Below are 17,137 nucleotides of genomic sequence, written 5' to 3'. Positions count from 1 at the left end.
CAATATCCTTTTGGGTACAGCTGAGCAACTTTTGTTTCTTAATCAAAGAATAGGAATGGAGTCTGTGCCGGGTGGCATTACCATTCTTCCGAGAACAGAGGTGTGCAACTTGGGTGTGTTCCTGGATTCATCAGTGCACAGGTTTCAGCAATGGCCAGGAGTGCCTTTGCACAATTAAAACTAGCGTGCCAGCTGCGCCCATTCTTGGAGGTGGTCTAATTTGGCCACAAGAGTTACAGCCTGGCTGTATTACTGAACACATTCTCTGTGTGTACAAGCCCACCCAGGTGTTAAGATCATCAGAGGAGGCCTTTCTTTCAGCCCCCCCACCCTGGATAAGAGTTTCCTTTCAGTAGAGTGCCTACGGTACTAGGGGATCACTCAGAGCAATATCCTCTCTGTCCAAGGCCAAAGAAGAGGAAAAGCCGCTCCAGAGCTGTTCAGCTGTGAAGGAAGGAATTTCCCTTCAAAAGTTCAGTATTTAAGTCTAAACATACATGCTTACTCAGCAGTAATCCCACTGTGTTCCGTGGATCTTTCATCCTTGTGTTTAGATCAGTCGCTTCCAACCTGCCACCCTCCATATGTGTTGGATGAAAGTTCCCATCATCCCCAAACATCTGGCCATGGATTACAACATTATAATTATTTGCTGCTTGTAGCATTTTTTGCTTGTGATGCAGTGAGGGGGAAAAAGCTAATATGATTCTAGCCTGCATCCACAAAAGCAATACATCCCATTCAGTGGAATGAGTCAGTTCCACCGTATTCCACTTTGACCAAGCCGAAGGATGTCAACAAGCTGCAAAGTGGCCAGCAGAGAAGATGAAGATGGTAGAAGGCAGGGGTCTCAAACTATGGCCTGCAGGCCACATCCAGCCCACCTTGTCTTTTTATCCGGCCTGAGCATAGGAAGAGGAGGGAAGAGGGACCGAAGTGATCCTCCACCCCCATTGTCTTTGCAAAGACAGCAGGGGTGAGGGATCGCTTGGGGCTCCCTTCCCTCCTTCAGCCCTCGAAAATGTGTAAATATATGATGTGGGCCTCATACTGAAAAGTTTGGAGACCCCTAGTACAGTATAGGGTATGGAAACAAACGGGGGAGTTGTTATGGGAACTGGGTATATGTCGTTGGGAGATGACAATACAGTATCATAGGACTTTCACATGAACACTTCCATGTGACAACTGTCACTCCAGAGGGCAGAACTGAAAGTAAGGGATTCAATTTGCAAAAAAAATAGAATTCCAACCTGATATTAGGAAGAGTGGTCCAAGAGGGCAAACAGTTAGTTACCTTGGTGGATTATATTTTGGGTTGTCACAGAGGCTGGAGGGCAATGGGTCAGGGATGTGCTAGCTATGCATTTCTTGAACTGGCAGAGTGTGGGACTGCAAGAACCTTGGGATTTCTTCCAACTCTACGGTTCAAAGCCCTTTGTGACATTTAACAGCATTTGAGTACTATTCGAAAAACTGAGATATTTGTTCAGGTAGTTGTTCTGCAGCTACAAAGTCTCGTCCGTTTCATAATAATTCCCCAACACATATTCATTTTTTTAAAAATCCAGATCCATTATGTTTTTTTGGTTAGGGTCATGCTAGGTTAAACAAAGCAGACATACAGCACGGAGTTGAAGATTGCAGTTTGTTTAATGGAACAGCCTCTCAACAGGATGGGCTAGAGTTTTTACATACAGCTGGTGAGTTGGACAGGATGTCCAACTGAGATGACCACAGTGTGAACACAAGTTACTAAGGAAGCCACATGGCAATGGTTTAAAAGCTTATTATGTGGCCACTTCCACTTCATGACATATAAGATATTCAAAGTCACACAGGAAGCCTAGTAATACCACTCCATCACGACCAACAGCCTCTCAAGAATCCAGGGTTTGGGAGGAATGGAACTGAGCTTGGAAACTTTACTTTTTTGAACTACAATTCCTAGTCACTGGCCACGTTGGCTAGGGGATTCTGGGAACTATCATCCAAAAAAGGAACTTTCCCACACTCTAGACAACACTAGGCTTATCACGTGGCTGGAGAATGCAAGATGGTTTACGTTCACAGTAACAACCATCACATGGTTAAGTATTTAAATAGCTATTGTGCCATTGCTGGTTTTCTGTGACCAACAGCATATACATCAGGTGGAGTCACAGTTTCAGAATACCTAGTGATTCCTGCTGATTAGCTCAATAAAGAGAGAAAAGAACTCGCCTGTAGGTTGATATATCAAACAGGCAGACACCAGCTGAGAACAGATGCTTCCCAGTTGATGGAACAAAAAGATTCAACAGCTTCGTATCTCATATACTCCCATAGAAAATCTTAACTGAAGGAGATACTGTATGGGCTCAGGACTAGCCTCTGGATTGTGCAATAATTCAAGACTCATTATAGCTGAGATTCAGCAAAGCCTAAGCACAGGTTTTATAGCTCAATAAATGGGTGTCCTCTCCCTGGGAATTCTCAGCGTGCAATGGGATTCCAAAATTCAGATTTATGCCCCCACTGCAAAAGAGGTACAGCTTTAGAGCTTTAGTGCAACCAACTGGGATGAAGGGACCCTTCCCAGATTGCTTAATTCTAGAGTGAAAAAGTTTGCTCTTGATCCCAGACTCCACCCTTGAGGCTCTTGCTATGCCTCGTCTAGTGGCTCTGGCCCGACACTGGAGATCTACTTGAGCAGCATTTCAAACACTTCAGCTCTCCTGTGAACCCTCTTGCCGCAGGGACACAGAACCAGCAGGGACCACATCGACCAGCTTTGTTGATTAATCATGTACAAGGAGTGCCAAGTTCTTCTGGATCCAGATCAGCTGTCTTGTTCTCTCTCAGACAGTAGATCACCAACTCCAGTAAACTTTAGCTCCTTATTGTCAACAGTAACAGAGCTTTGGCTGGAACCAAGAACTTCTGAAGAGAAAGCATGGGCGTGAAAGCCATCTTCCCTGGCTGAAATAGCACTCCCATTCACATGGGTCTCCAAATGCTTCAGCAGCTGCTTTGGGTTTCTTCTGGCAAGCACCTCCAGTTCTGCAAAGAAAAAAAAAGACAAAGAACTGCTGGAGAGCTCAGTGGCTTAGATATCTGGCTGTGGAGCCAAAGGTTGGGAGTTTGATTCCCCAGTGGGTCTCCTTGACAGGAGCTGGACTTGACGATTCAAGGGACCCTTCCAGCTCTGCAGTTCTAAGAGTATTATTATTGCGCAATACCTAGTTATCAATCCATCACCTGAGCTCAAAAGAGAATAGCCACTCTTCCTAGGCATATTTGGGACCTTCTTGTTAAGAAAAGAAAGATGACATGGTGGGAACAGGATACGGTACAGGATATGACACAGAGTTGTATAAGTGCATGCATTGTTTGAGGAAAGCACATAGAGGATAAAATCCTGTTGCATAGTTTGCATGCACAACAGTGATTTGCATCAACAGTGGCAAATTGCCTCTGCTTAAAGACTTTCTTTGGGGATTTTGGGGTGCATACAACTTCCTCACAATGCGTATGAGTTGCATACACTCCCAAAATGCCCTTTAACCAGCATCAATTTGTCTTTAATTACCAGCAATGTACCACTGATTATGACATTATCATCACTACGTACACATGCAGAACTGCACAACAGGATTTCAGCCAGAGAGCATTAGGAAGGGGCAGAAAATTTCTCTTCCCTTCTTGGATTGCATTGCAATTGACGGTTTTGGGGTTGCACATGATATACAGGTATCTGTTTGCAGTGAAGCATAGAATAAAATAAAATACTGTAGTTACTTTTAATATTCCTGCAATTTGTTCAGACTGTAAACAGCAATGATCAAGAAAATATTCTGCAGGGTCATGACTGAATCTCACAAATGCTGACAGATGCAGCATTTGGCAACATTTTGGTTTTCCAGAACGAAAAAATATGCAAACATTTATTTCTATAAATGGCAAAAAGGAAAAATTAGAAACATTACTGGTCTCAGTCTTTATAGATCCCTATTTCCCTACATTAAACCTAGAAACAGCCTCCAGTTATGCAAATTATATGAATGCTATTTTATTTATTTTAGGTTTATGTGCTTGATGAAAAAACACTGACTGGCTCAGATATGATTGCAATCACAAACTGGCATCATACTTTTAAAATCCAGTTGCTCCCCCCATTAACCTCATAACACTTCAGTACCATTCTGGCATAAGGCTCACTTCTCCTGATGCAGCAGTAGCTAAGATATTAACTGTCTGGGAACCTGAGTTTATAATAACCTGTACACCTTAATCCCCCCCAACTGTTTGGTCAGAGGAGAACATTGGCCATCAATGTGCCTGTCCAAGAATGAATAACCCCAATTTTAACTGCTGCACCCAAGTAAAATTGGGGGAGTTAGTCTCTCTGTAAAAGTATTGCCACAGATGGAACAAGCAATGATTATATCACACTCTTATGTCAAGAAGACTAAAGCACCCCACCTTTTAGAACAAAACCAGAGTCAGAAATGGTCTTCTTTTGTGTCTTCCAGATGTTGAATAGGCGTAAAAACACAGCCACATATAAATCATTTAGCACTGCAATGACCTGCTGTCTGCGATTGCACTCCCTGAAAGTGATAAATCACAACATAGTCATTCGCAGCTTCAATATCCTCTCACTTGAACTTACCAATAGACAGGAGGACAAAGAACTCAAGAAAAGAGACAGTGCTCAGAGCTTCCTAGCTTGACCACAGGCAGTGGTTTTATATCAAGGCAAACTATTGGCCTATTTAGCTCAGGATAATTTACATCATGGGTGGGTACTGGAATGGCTGGAGGCCATTCACAGAATCATCGTATGGTTGAAAGGGACCTTGGAGGGCTCCTAGTCCAACCCCTGCCCATTCCCCACCCCTGTGCAAAAAAAGAAAACCAGAGAAGAAGTAGGGATTCTGGCTTGCAAATCCCAAATAAGCCAGGAATCACAAACTAAGAACAAGAGCTGGCTTGCAATTTTGGCTTGTAGGGAATCAAAAACCTAAATCAACAATTTAGGTGACATAATAACAAGGATCACCAGTTCAGATGACATGGTGAACATGCCAGGGAGAGTTCATGTACATGCCTATTTCTGAAAGGGAGAAAAAAAGGCAACCTGGAAAATTAGTAAGCAGGTCAGCACCATCCAAGATCATCTCAGAAATAAATATGCCTTACTTTTTCACACTTAGACTTGGCTGTTTGAATCCTTCTCCCACAAATTTTTGAAAACTTCAAGATTGCTCCAGACTTGCTGTTGCATCCCTCGTGTGTGTGGATGGTATCTTTTTTAGCCACATAAAGGTCCATATGCAGAAAATGAGTTTGCTATTAGTATACAGAATGTATGTTTGCACATGCAATGCAACACACACTATAAGATGAAAGGGTAGTATAAATCTACCCTATAGAGGGAAATATTAGACAAAAATTTAAAAGGTACAGTAGGACAGGTTAAGATTATAGTAGAGATGAAAAGTACAGGATAAGTCATAGAGGTGGATTATGTAAGAAAAGCTAAATTGTATTGATTATAAAGAGGCTAAATATGGGAACTGAATACAAGTATCTTACGACATAAAAAGACAAAATAAAATTGAAAAAGAAATGATGGAAATATGGGAAATTAATGATACTGATGTTAGTAATAAGAGCTTGATATGGAATACTCTGAAGACTGTAATAAGAAGATTATGTATAAAAGAAGGAAATATTAAATACTGTATTAGCAGAAATGCAAGCTAGGAAAAAAGAATTGCAAGATATTTAAATGGAAAAAATTCAGAAAAATTTAATATATTTGAAAAGAGAGTATTTTGAGTTCAGTAATTAAAATCCGAAGATGTTGGCCAAAGCCACATAGTTAAAAATAAGAAACTAAGGATTTAATAGATGTAATCAAGAATGAAAATGGGGAAAAATGTAAATTAACAAAAGAAAAATTGGAGGTTTTAAACATTTTTTTAAAAATTATATATGGATAGAAAATTATCTTTGGATAGAGTAAAATAATACATGGAGAAAAATGTAGGGGAAAAATTGCAAGAAGCAGATAAAGATTTGATGGAACAGAAGGTTACAGATGATGAGAAAGAAGAGGTTATTAATAAATTAAAAATAGGGAAGACTCCAAGGCTAGAGGGACTTTGACTGGAATATTACAATTAATCGCAGCTCCAATATCCTGTCACTTGACCTTATCAATTAAGATTACAATTAATCATGTAATTGTTTTATGCCATATTTTGATAGTAATAATGATGTTTTTATATGATTGTATTTTATGATGTTTTTATAACTGTTTGTAAGCCGCCCCGAGTAGACTCTGTCTAGAGGGCCGGGGTAGAAATAAAAGAATAAAAGAATAAAAGAATAAAAGAATAAAAGAATAAAAGAATAAATAAATAAATAAATAAATAAATAAATAAATACAGACTTTTAAAAAAGATGTTAATAGCAAAATTGAAGTGGCTGTTCAATAGCAGAATGGAAGCAAGAGAAATCTCATTATCCTTTGATTTATATTCCTGCCTTGAGCAGGGGGTTCGACTCGATGGCCTTATAGGCCACTTCCAACTGAATTATTCTATCATGGTAATATTAATAGTGTTAATTACAAAAACCAAATAAGGATCTGACACATCCAGGTGCATATAGAGCTATGTCTCTAATAAATGGAGGTGCCAAGATTTTTACAGCAATATTGGATAAAAGAATGAATAGTTTTATTGATAGATATATTAAAGTGGATCAAGGCAGTTTCATAGCTGGAAGGCAGATGGCAGATTTAACTAGAAGGATATTTATTAGATATAATATATGTTATAAGCAAAGCAAAATATAAAAGCTGGACTGATTGCATTAGATTTTTTGAAAGCTTTAGACTGTGTGGAATGGGCAGCAATAAAAATGCTGATAAAGATATTAGGATTTGGACACCAATTTAAAAGTACAGTAAATCAGTTATATTTGGGAAATGTTGAATCATGTCAAAGAATGATGGAATAACACAGCAGTTAATCCTAGGCCGAGGAACCAGACAGGGATGTCCCCTCTCTCCAATTATTATTCACATGAATTATAAAGTTGCTAATGAATATTAGGAAAGATAATTTAATAAAAGGTGTAAGTTTTAAAGATGGAACTAGAATCAGTTTGTTTGCTAATGACACATTATTCATGACACAAGATCCAGATAGGGTGATGGATTGGGTGAGAGTGCATTTGAAGGAATTTGGAGAAATAACAGGTTAACAAATAAATTTGCATAAATCAGAGATGATCCTATATAACTGTGATAAGGAAGAGAAGGAGAGGATTAGGACTACATTTGGAATTAAAATATATTCTGTTATCAAATATTTAGGTATAAATGTCATATAAATATTTAAACATATAATATTTAAAAGAAGAAAATTTTGATCAATTAAAACAAGAAATGTAAGATAAATTAAAGACTGCCGCCCAGAGTAGACCTTTGGTCTAGATGGGCGGGGTATAAATCTAAATAAATAAATAAATAAATAAATAAATAAATAAATAAATAAATAAATAAATAAATAATTTTAGGAAAACTGAATTACTATGGTTTGGTAGAATAGCAGCATGTAAAATAAAGATTTTACCTGAAATTAATTTTTTTGTTTACGATCTCACCAATTAAGATATCAGAAGAACTAAAAGATGGCAAAATATAATTAATAAATGATGTAATAGAGATAGAAAATCAAGAATTAATTTAAAAAGATGGTACAGACCACAAAAATAGGGGGACTGGGACTTACTGATATAAAGTATTATTATATAGCTAGTTATATGGTGATATATATGAGATATATGGTGGATATTATAACACAACCTGATAAATTAATATTGGTAAAGTCAGAATTTCGAGAAGTGTAAGGTGCTTTCAAAAGTATTCTTTTTAAATAAAACATGACCCTCATAAAAAATAGAAAAGCCAATTTTTAGAAATATATTGCAAATTTGGAATAAGTTTAAGAAAATATTTATTCTCTCAATCTCTCCCTTACATCCCAGGAGTAGAATTTTAGAAATTCCCATTTAATTTAAATAAGAATTTGGAGCAAATATTAAAGAAAAAACAAGCTAGCAGATTTAAAGTTTGGATGGAGAAGACAAGGGATAAAGAGCAAATAAGATTAGTATTGGAAGGGGGAAAATATCTTGGCTTAACTTGATCCAACTTGAACAATGGACTAAATAATGCGTGGGGGGAAATGGGAAATGCAGGGATCTTAAGAAATTTGAAGAGACGGTTCTACTAAGGCAAAAACAAGGTAAGTTATTAAATTTATAAGATGCTAATAGAAGTGGAAGACCAACACGACATGCTTGAGGCATCGTGGGAAATGGATTTGGAAAGGGAAATAAGTATTGAAACATAGGAAAATATTTGGGGTAAAATAATATTAAAATGTATGTCACTAACAATAAAAGATAATTCTTATAAACTAGTTTGGAAATGGTATTTAACACTGGTAAAATTAAATTATATGGATGGTAAATTTTCAGATTTATGTTGGAGATGCAATACTTGTGTAGGTACTTATTTTCATATGTGGGGGGGAAGTAAAATGTAATGAAATTTTGGGAGCTGGATTTTGAAGAAATTAATGAAATACTAGTAGAATTAAATGTAGACCATATCCCGAGAATAGAGTTGTTATCAATATTTGATAAGGAACAATGGAATTAGAATGAAAAAAAGTTAATAATGAATTTGGTATGAGAAACAAGATTAATTATAGCTAAAAATCAGAAATTAAAGCATGATTTTCAATTAAATGAATGGTATAAAGATGATTGATCAATCTTTATTACGGTCACTGACCAGCAGAGAAGAAGTATAAAATATAGGTAATAATGATAAACTATTGTGATATTAAGTTTAAAAAGAGTTTGATAAACAAAAATATCTGCAGAGATATTTTGGGAGTTTTTATTGACTATGTATTAATTAAAGGGAAGAGTGACGTTCCATCAAAAGAATGGTGGTGGTGGGGAAACTTTGTGTATATATGTATGCATTAAAAAATTATCTGCTAGCTTTGTATCTTTTTCATGTATTTTATATTCTTTAATAAATTTAAATTTTAAAAAATAGACTGGCAGAACTTGCTCCTGACATATCCGAGTTGGCTTCGACTTATTACTGCATTGTTTTTAAGGTGCTTGCAGAATGACCACTTTATAATTTGTTCCAGAATTTTCTCGTGGATTGATGTTCATAAGCAAAAGCTATTATCCATATTTAAAGGGAACAACCATCTTAAATATTGGCTGAAATCGTGCTGTGCCACATAAAAGAAAAGGTTGTCATCAGCCACAGCTATTACTCAGGAATTAAAAGTTTCTGATTCTCCCTCTCTCTCTCCTCTTCCAAGGTCCCCTTGGGATACTTTGATTTCACAAAATCATCACAGTTGGGATGATTTTATTGACAGTAGGAATTTTCAGAAATAAAAATATCTTCCCCTGTCCCACAGCCCTCCCAATGTTGCCGTAAAATTGGAGGGGATTGGTGGGGGCAGGTTGGAAAATTTTAATTCCCCCAAAACGGCCATGAATCATTACATCCTTAGTCTTAGATGACATCAGGTTACACAACAGAAATTTAGCCAGTGTCTATATCTTCATTCTTACTTCACCCACATGTATGAGTCAAGACAACCTTAAAAACATGACCGCCTTTTACTTGCAGTCTTGCTATTTAAGATTCCCATTCACTGATCAATCTAATTAATTTAGCCAACTGATCTGTTAGTTAAAGCTGGCAGCCCTGACTCTACCGTAACCATAGAATTCAATCGCAGAAGGAGAGAGTCAGAATAAACTTACCTAGAAAGGCGTTCTTCCCTCAGCACCTGGATTACAATACGTGTAATATTGATAGACATCACACAGAATGGGAAATTCTGTAAAGAAAGCTGAATATGTCAGAAGAGTGTGTCTATCCTTAATTAACTTGAAATTCAATTCATTTTACTTGACTATAGCCAGATGTGGATCAGAAAACATTTTGAACAGGTTTGAGTTTTGTCGTCGTCATCCGAAATTTAAAGTGAACCAAATAAAAATGCTGATTTTTTTGACGTTCTGCTACTAGATACAGAATCTTTCTTACAGATCTGTGTTTTACTTGTTGCTTTCATATAATCCTAGTTGAATCTGAACATAAATGACCTTACTGACCCACATTCATGAAAAGTTGGCTGTCAATATGACGTTGGATTACAACTCCCATCAGCCAGCATAGCTCATGGCAAGGGATGATGGGAGCTGCATTCCAACACAATCTGGAAAGCCACAATTTTCCTATCTTCATTTTTAAGCCATCACATTAAAAGATATCTGAGTAACCTACAACATGCAATAAATCAACTCAAAATGTAGTAACACTGAAAACAATAAAAATAGAAACACAGCATAAAAACACAAACCACAGAATGTACAAGAAAGCAAGTTTGACATCCAATTCTTGCATTACTGTGCCTGTTATCTGCCTTTTGCACCTCTGAGAGCTACATCTCTGGAACTTGAACTCTTTGTCCCATCCTGAACTCTCTGACTGATAATCACCACACCCTAACTTATCATCAAGTCAATTTCCACTTAGGGTGACCCTTTCCAGAGTTTTCCAAGTATAGTGTACTCAGAAGTGGTTTATCAATTTCTTCTTCTGGGGGTATTTAAGACTGTACAGCTTGCCAACAGCTACAACAGGCTGTCCCTTTTCCCAAAAAGCACAGTCGGGAACTGAATCTCGGGTTTCCTGCTCTACCTCGTACAGTATATCTAACTCACCAAGCTATTCAGCTACCATGAACCACATAATTTAATGCCAGCTGGGTCTTGTTACTACTAGCTTGAATTTGCAGTAGAGTAAGAGGCAGGCCAAAGGAGATCAGCTAAACACACACACACACGCTATCAAAATCCTTCATAGTTCTCATTATTGGTGATTCTTGAAAAGACTGCTTCTCCCTAAGCCCTCTTGCCCTTGATTTATAATCTGCATGGAGAGACATGCTATGCACCAACAAAAGCAGGCATCTTCTCTGTTATGATCTGAGGACTTGCCTCCCTACAGAAATGTGACTGTTGCTCACTTTATTACCTTTCCAGTGGTATGTTAAAATATTTTTATTTAGGCATATTAGCTGGTTAATTTTTTTTAAAAATCAGTTTTAAATTGTTTTAGTTAATTTTGCCTCTCTATCTATCTATCTATCTATCTATCTATCTATCTATCTATCTATCTATCTATCTATCTATCTATCTATCTATCTATCTATCCTGCCTTTCTCCTTTAAAAAGGCCCTCTAGAATCGTATGACAACACTCAGATCTTGCTTTGCACCGTGCCCTGAGATTTTTGGATGTAGGATAGTTCAAAAATGTACTGATCACGATTTCTCCTCAACCTGCTGAGAATCCTTTATTGTAAATTATATAGTAAATATCCACCTTGAAAAATGCTGTAAAAGTGAAGCAGCTGCCTGGCTTCCTAACACAAGAACCTAAAAGATGAATGGGACAGTTCGCTGAGATGTCAATGGTGCATTTTCTGGCCTTCCAACTGCTCTGGTAGGACCAATTTCAGCACACACTTTTCTGCACAGCAGAAGCATTAGTCACATTTCAGCATCTTATTATACATTTGATTTTAGGTCTGTTTACCAGCAGTACCCTTGAAGCAACTGTTGGAAAAGGTTACCAGTAAGATTAAAATGTATTTTCTTTTTTGTTGCCAATTGTTTATTGACGTATTTTTCTATTATAAAAGGAAAGATGGATAGTAATGGGTTAACAACAAAAGTGCACACAAATACGTGCACATAAGCTAGAATTACCAACGAACAGGATTGCAACCACACCCAGTTCATTCCATTTATTATTAGGTGCCATCTCATCTCTTCCAACTTACAGCAACCCTATGAATTAACTATCTCCAAAAGATCCTGTACGGAATCATTTCATTTCATGTTTGGCCTTCCTCTTTTCCTATTGCCTTCCACTTTTTTTTACAGCATGATCGTCTTTCTCAGTGAGCCTTTCCACAATCTGCCCAAAGCTTCCGCTTACTGATTTTAGCTTCTACTGAAAAAGCAGAATCAAAATCTACAAGATCTAGAACCTACTTGTCTTGCTGATGTTCCACAGTGTTTATAAAGCTGTCCTCTAACACTACATTCTGAACAAATCAGTATTTTTCCTATCAAGCCATCTTCACTGTTCACCTTCACTTCCATATACTTCAGTGTCAATAATCTTGACCTTCATCTGCAGCAACACACCTTTCATTTCTAGTTCCTTCACAGCTGTGTTTTAAAGTCTCTGTCTTCCTCTGATTCCAGGCAGCAGTCTCTGTATCGATTGATGACTGAACCAAGGAACAGAAAATTTTCAACTATTTTTGATTTATTCAGAGTTAACATTAAGGTAATTTTCGAAGAGGTAGCCATGCTAGTCTGTGCTAGCCTATCAGGCCAAAACAAAAGAAATTTTTTAAAAAAGACAAAAACATTGTGGTATCTTAAAGACGAACTGATATACTTAATGTGAGCTTTCATGGACAAGTCCACCTATTCGAACTGAGGAAGTGTCTGAGGAAGAGTGCAGGACATCATTCCAGAGTGCAGGACACAGAATAATGGGCTCAAGCTACAAGTAGCCAGATTTAGGGTGGATATCAAGAAAAACCTCATAACTGTTAGGGCAGTACGACAGTTACCTTGGGAGGTGGTGAGCATGCTAATAATGGAGGCCTTCAAGAGTAAATTGGACAACAATCTGTCAGACTGGCTTTGACTTTAATTCCTGCACAGAGCAAGGGGTTAAACTTGATGGCCTTATAAGCCTCTTCCAACTCCATTATTCTATGATTCTAGGAAGTAGACTGTCCATGAAAGCTCACATTAAAATATAGCAGTTGGTCTTTGTTTTATTTTTTTTTATTTATTCAATTTCTATACCACCCATCTGACTGATGGTCAGTCAAGGAGGTGCCCAAATTTTTACAGTGGCACAACAATTTTTCCCTTATTTTTTATTTATCTTTTGCTTTATTTTGGCCAGAAACAATAAGGTAATACTATTCTTCTGTATTCCTGCTTTTGTATTTTCTTCTTTAACTTCTTAATAGTTGTTTCAAATCAGTTGTTTTATGCCAATTAGTGTGGTGTTATCTGCACATCTTAAATTACTGACATTTTTCAATCAATTTTCACTTCTATTTCATCTGAATCCAATCCAGTTTTTTGCATGCTATATAGACTAAACAGATTAGAACCCAAAACACCTATGCCTGGTACCACTGCAAGTCAGAAACTATTCTATTTCTCCATATGCTGCCTAACAGTAGCTTAAAGAATAGGTTATTAATATAATAAAATGTGGCATGACCATTTCTTTGGAACAATCCATGGCTTTGGAACAATCTTGTAGCCTTAAATGGGTCTCTTGATAGCTCATCTATTCCTGTTGATTTATATTTTCAAAGTGCTTTGAGAGCAGATTTCACTTTACTTTTTAATACTGCACATTTCCCTTCAAAGACATCTTCTTCAAGGAATGTCATCCTCGTATTCCTTCAGTATTTTATTTTTAACTTAAACTTGTCAATTTCCTTCCCAGTCTTTCAGCATCCCTAAACTTGGTTTTCTCCCACATAAAAGCTTCAGTTTCCTCTTCTTCAGTACACATAAAGGGAGAACAGACTTGAATGGGGCTTATGTTGATAATGGCTATTACTTGGTCAGACTTTGCTTGGCTGTTATAGCCAAACCATTTCTTCTGAGTTTGCAACTACTTGATTGAAAATTATACTTTGTAATTATCTGATTGAAAATGTCCTGATTTTGTTTTGGTTTATGTCCCCATATTCCATATCCTAATTATATTTGTTATGCAGGTTTAGATGTTCCTTTTGCATTTGTGTACCTGAACAACTTGACATCCTTTAATCTTTAATCCAGTTGGTTGTTGTGGGTTTTTCGGGCTCTTTGGCCGTGTCCTGAAGGTTGTTCTTCCTAACATTTTGACAGTCTCTGTGGCCGGCATCTTCAGAAGACAGCACTCTGTGCTCTGGTGTAGTAGGCTTGGGAGTGCAGTATTTATGGCTTTTGTCTTTTTCTGTAGATCGGTGATTAGTGTGTCTTGTTGGGGGTGTATTGCTGTGCTAAGGAGAAGAGATTATCCATCACTGTGGTTGATGGGTGTCATTAGCTGGTCTTTTGTGTGTAGTGATCCCCTGTCCTTGTGGCTGGGTAGAGTTCATTGACCTTTTGCACGCTGTATTTTTGAGAGCTGGGAGCCAAGTTTTGTTGAGCTTCACACTTTCCTCTTATAATAACAAAGTAAATGAAAGCCTTTGATTTATGAAAAACCTCGTTAAAATGAAGAAGAAATGAGAGTGAAAATATTTGACCGAAAGGAGATAACAGCAACGTATCTGGCTTGCCAGCTCGCGCCTCAAAACAAAAGGAAACTTGACTTTTAAACAGCAAGCTGGTTCAAGGTCGAACTGAGAGAACAGTGAGACAGAAATACAGTGGGGTCTTGACTTGAGAACTTAATCCATATTGGAAGGCGGTTCTCAAGTCAAAAAGTCTGTAAGTCAAGTCTCCATTGACCTACAGTGCATTGAAAACCGATTAATCCCGTAACAGGCCGTTTTTGTTCCATTTTGGTTTTTTTCTGGTCTGTAAGTCAAATCTCAGTCTGCAAGTCAAACCTAAATTTTGCGGCCAGAGAAGTCTGTAACTCAAAAAGTCTGTAAGTCAAGCTGTCTGTAAGTCAAGGGTCCACTGTAGCTGGTGCTTTTGGAAAAAATCCCAGAGAAAATAATACTGGACAGGCTTTAAGGGACTAAAACTTGGTGAATGTTGTATACCCTGGATCTTTTTTCTTAGACTATGTGGGACTCTGATAACAAAACTGAGCTGGGTTTTTGGAGAAGGAGAAATAAGCTTTTGGAAGTTAAAAAAACAGACTGTGAATTAACAGCGATATGATCTGAACTGAACAGACTGAGGAGTTTGATGAATGGCACTTTGATAACAGAACCTTGCTGGGCTTTTGAAGGAGGAATAATCTTTTGGAAGCAAAAAAAAAAAAAAAAAAAAAAAAAAAAAAAAAAAACGGTCTGGCAATCATCAGCGAGACAAATGACTGAACGGACGGAGCAGCTTGCAAAACCTGGACAGGAGTCTGACAGATTATAACAACATCTATGAGAGAGACTTATTTCCTGTGTTTGCTGATTAGACTGGTTTTGATTTTTTTTTGGCTGGACTGTGTATGATCCTGACAATACTGTCATAGTTGTAATTTAATTCATTGGACTAGAGGTTGATTTATATATTATAATATCTGGGTAAGGGGGAGAGGAAGTACCGGGGGGGGTTTGGTTTGTTGATAAAATAGTGGAAACTAAAGAGCATTATATATACAGATCATACTCACTGGAAAGATGGAAATCGCCCCTGAAAAAATTAGATATCAATGGTCAGAGACTTTGTTAGATAAAGAATGGCAAGTTATTATGCAAATGACAATATTGACAGGATTTAAGCAGGTAAATGAGCGTCTCAGCCAGATTGAAGACTTAGTAGAAGATTTAATGGAAGAGAAAACATCAGATATTAAACTACAGCTAAAGGAAACTCCAGAACTGTGTGTATTGAGTGTGATGCCAGGCAATATAAAGGGGATTAAGTGTTACCCAGTAAGCTATGTAGCTACAACAGTCAGAAATTCTGGATCTGTCCTTCCCTCTCAAAAAATGGAAGAAAATAGAGTCACAGAAACAAAAGAAGCATGTTGAGAAAATAGGAGAAGGGATAGAAATGTATACTCTTTCAGGCCTGCTGAATGTATGTCTAAGACAAAAGGAAATTGAAAGAGGGGATGTATTTTACAATTGGTCTCAGTTTCCTGATAGTGTTGGAATAACTTAGATTCAAATCATAACATAATTGCAAGTTGAAAGCTAGGGGGTAATCAAACAGTTAAAAAAAGTAGAAAGTTGAGCTTTTATTGGAAAATAGATTACATGCTTGTATACTTAATATGAAAATATTGGATGATTATATACTTTGTGTTCTCTTATTCTCAAAACCCTTTTCCCATCCCTTCCACTTCCTTTTACCTTCTATATTCCCTACCCTATCCTTAATAGTTTAAAAATAAATTTATTAAAAAAAAAAAGAACATGGCCAAAGAGCCCGAAAAACCCATAACAACCATTAAATCCCGGCCGTGAAAACCTTCGCAAATACATTTAATCCAGTTGCTTCATGAGAGAACGCTATTCACAGTCATTCTTTGCTTTCCTGTTGTTGTGATTGTTAATGCTTGAAGAGGAAAGATGACTATGTGTCTGATTTCTCAGTTTTGACTATTCATCTTTGGGCAACCCACAAACCTTACAACATTAAGGCATGCATTCCAGAAGAGGTCCTTCAACTAGCTGCTCTAAATTCTATTAATTTCAGTAGGAACTAAATTAAATAATCTTAGTCTGGATTCAGGATCAAACAAAGAAACAAACTAAAGTGAGGTCATCTTTACAGCATAAATATCTTTACTTTTTAGATACTAATCCTCTATGAAAGGACCAGCTTTGTATTTAAATTCCACTAAGGCCTGTCTTACATGTGAAGCTCGGTGTCCAAAATTTCAATCAAAAGAAAAAAGCACAAAGCTCAAAGCCATGCCATGTCCTTCAAAAATGTTAAATACATACTCTCCAATGGTGGACTCAATCCTGGACAAGTAAACAGTTCAAACAAGGATGCCTTTGGTGAATGCTCGAAAGCATTGTGCTTTTTCAGGCATTGATTCATTTGTGGTATCTAAAAAAGGCAGGCACCCAATGCCCCGGCCCTACTTTCAAAAACATTCCATCAGATTCATTTCTGGCAATAGCAACTTTTCTTTGGTAGCCTATTGAGTAGGGAGAATGAGAGAACAGTGAGCGGCCAAAAAGGGTATGTGTGAATAACCAAGTGAGCATCTTTACATATACAAAGGGGGACACTGTTCTTTTGTCTCTGGGCCCACGCACAGCTGGCTGCACACTCTCCTATCACCTGCAAAAACTTCC

General features: G+C 37.3%; 1 protein-coding gene across 6 annotated transcripts in view; it reads right to left on the bottom strand.

Moving 5' to 3' along the window:
- Nucleotides 1-1,634: 1,634 nt before the first annotated feature.
- Nucleotides 1,635-17,137, bottom strand: part of ELMOD3 (ELMO domain containing 3) — a 42,396-nt gene continuing 26,893 nt past the window's right edge. For 5 of the 6 annotated variants that reach the window (XM_072979216.2, XM_072979219.2, XM_078379790.1 and 2 more), the window contains 3 exons: nt 9,868-9,944; nt 4,465-4,592; nt 1,635-3,042 (listed from right to left, as the gene is read on the bottom strand). In XM_072979216.2, coding sequence (XP_072835317.2) covers nt 2,822-3,042; nt 4,465-4,592; nt 9,868-9,944 — 426 coding nt within the window. In that variant the 3' untranslated portion in view covers nt 1,635-2,821. Of the gene's footprint in view, nt 3,043-4,464; nt 4,593-5,184; nt 5,292-9,867; nt 9,945-17,137 lie in introns of all 6 variants that reach the window. The other variant, XR_013538297.1, reaches the window with a different exon arrangement.

Source organism: Pogona vitticeps, chromosome 8 (genome assembly GCF_051106095.1).
Source record: "Pogona vitticeps strain Pit_001003342236 chromosome 8, PviZW2.1, whole genome shotgun sequence".
NCBI classification, from domain to species: domain Eukaryota; kingdom Metazoa; phylum Chordata; class Lepidosauria; order Squamata; family Agamidae; genus Pogona; species Pogona vitticeps.
The sequence above is the reverse complement of the archived record's forward strand: the minus strand, read 5'-3'. Positions and strand labels throughout refer to the sequence as shown.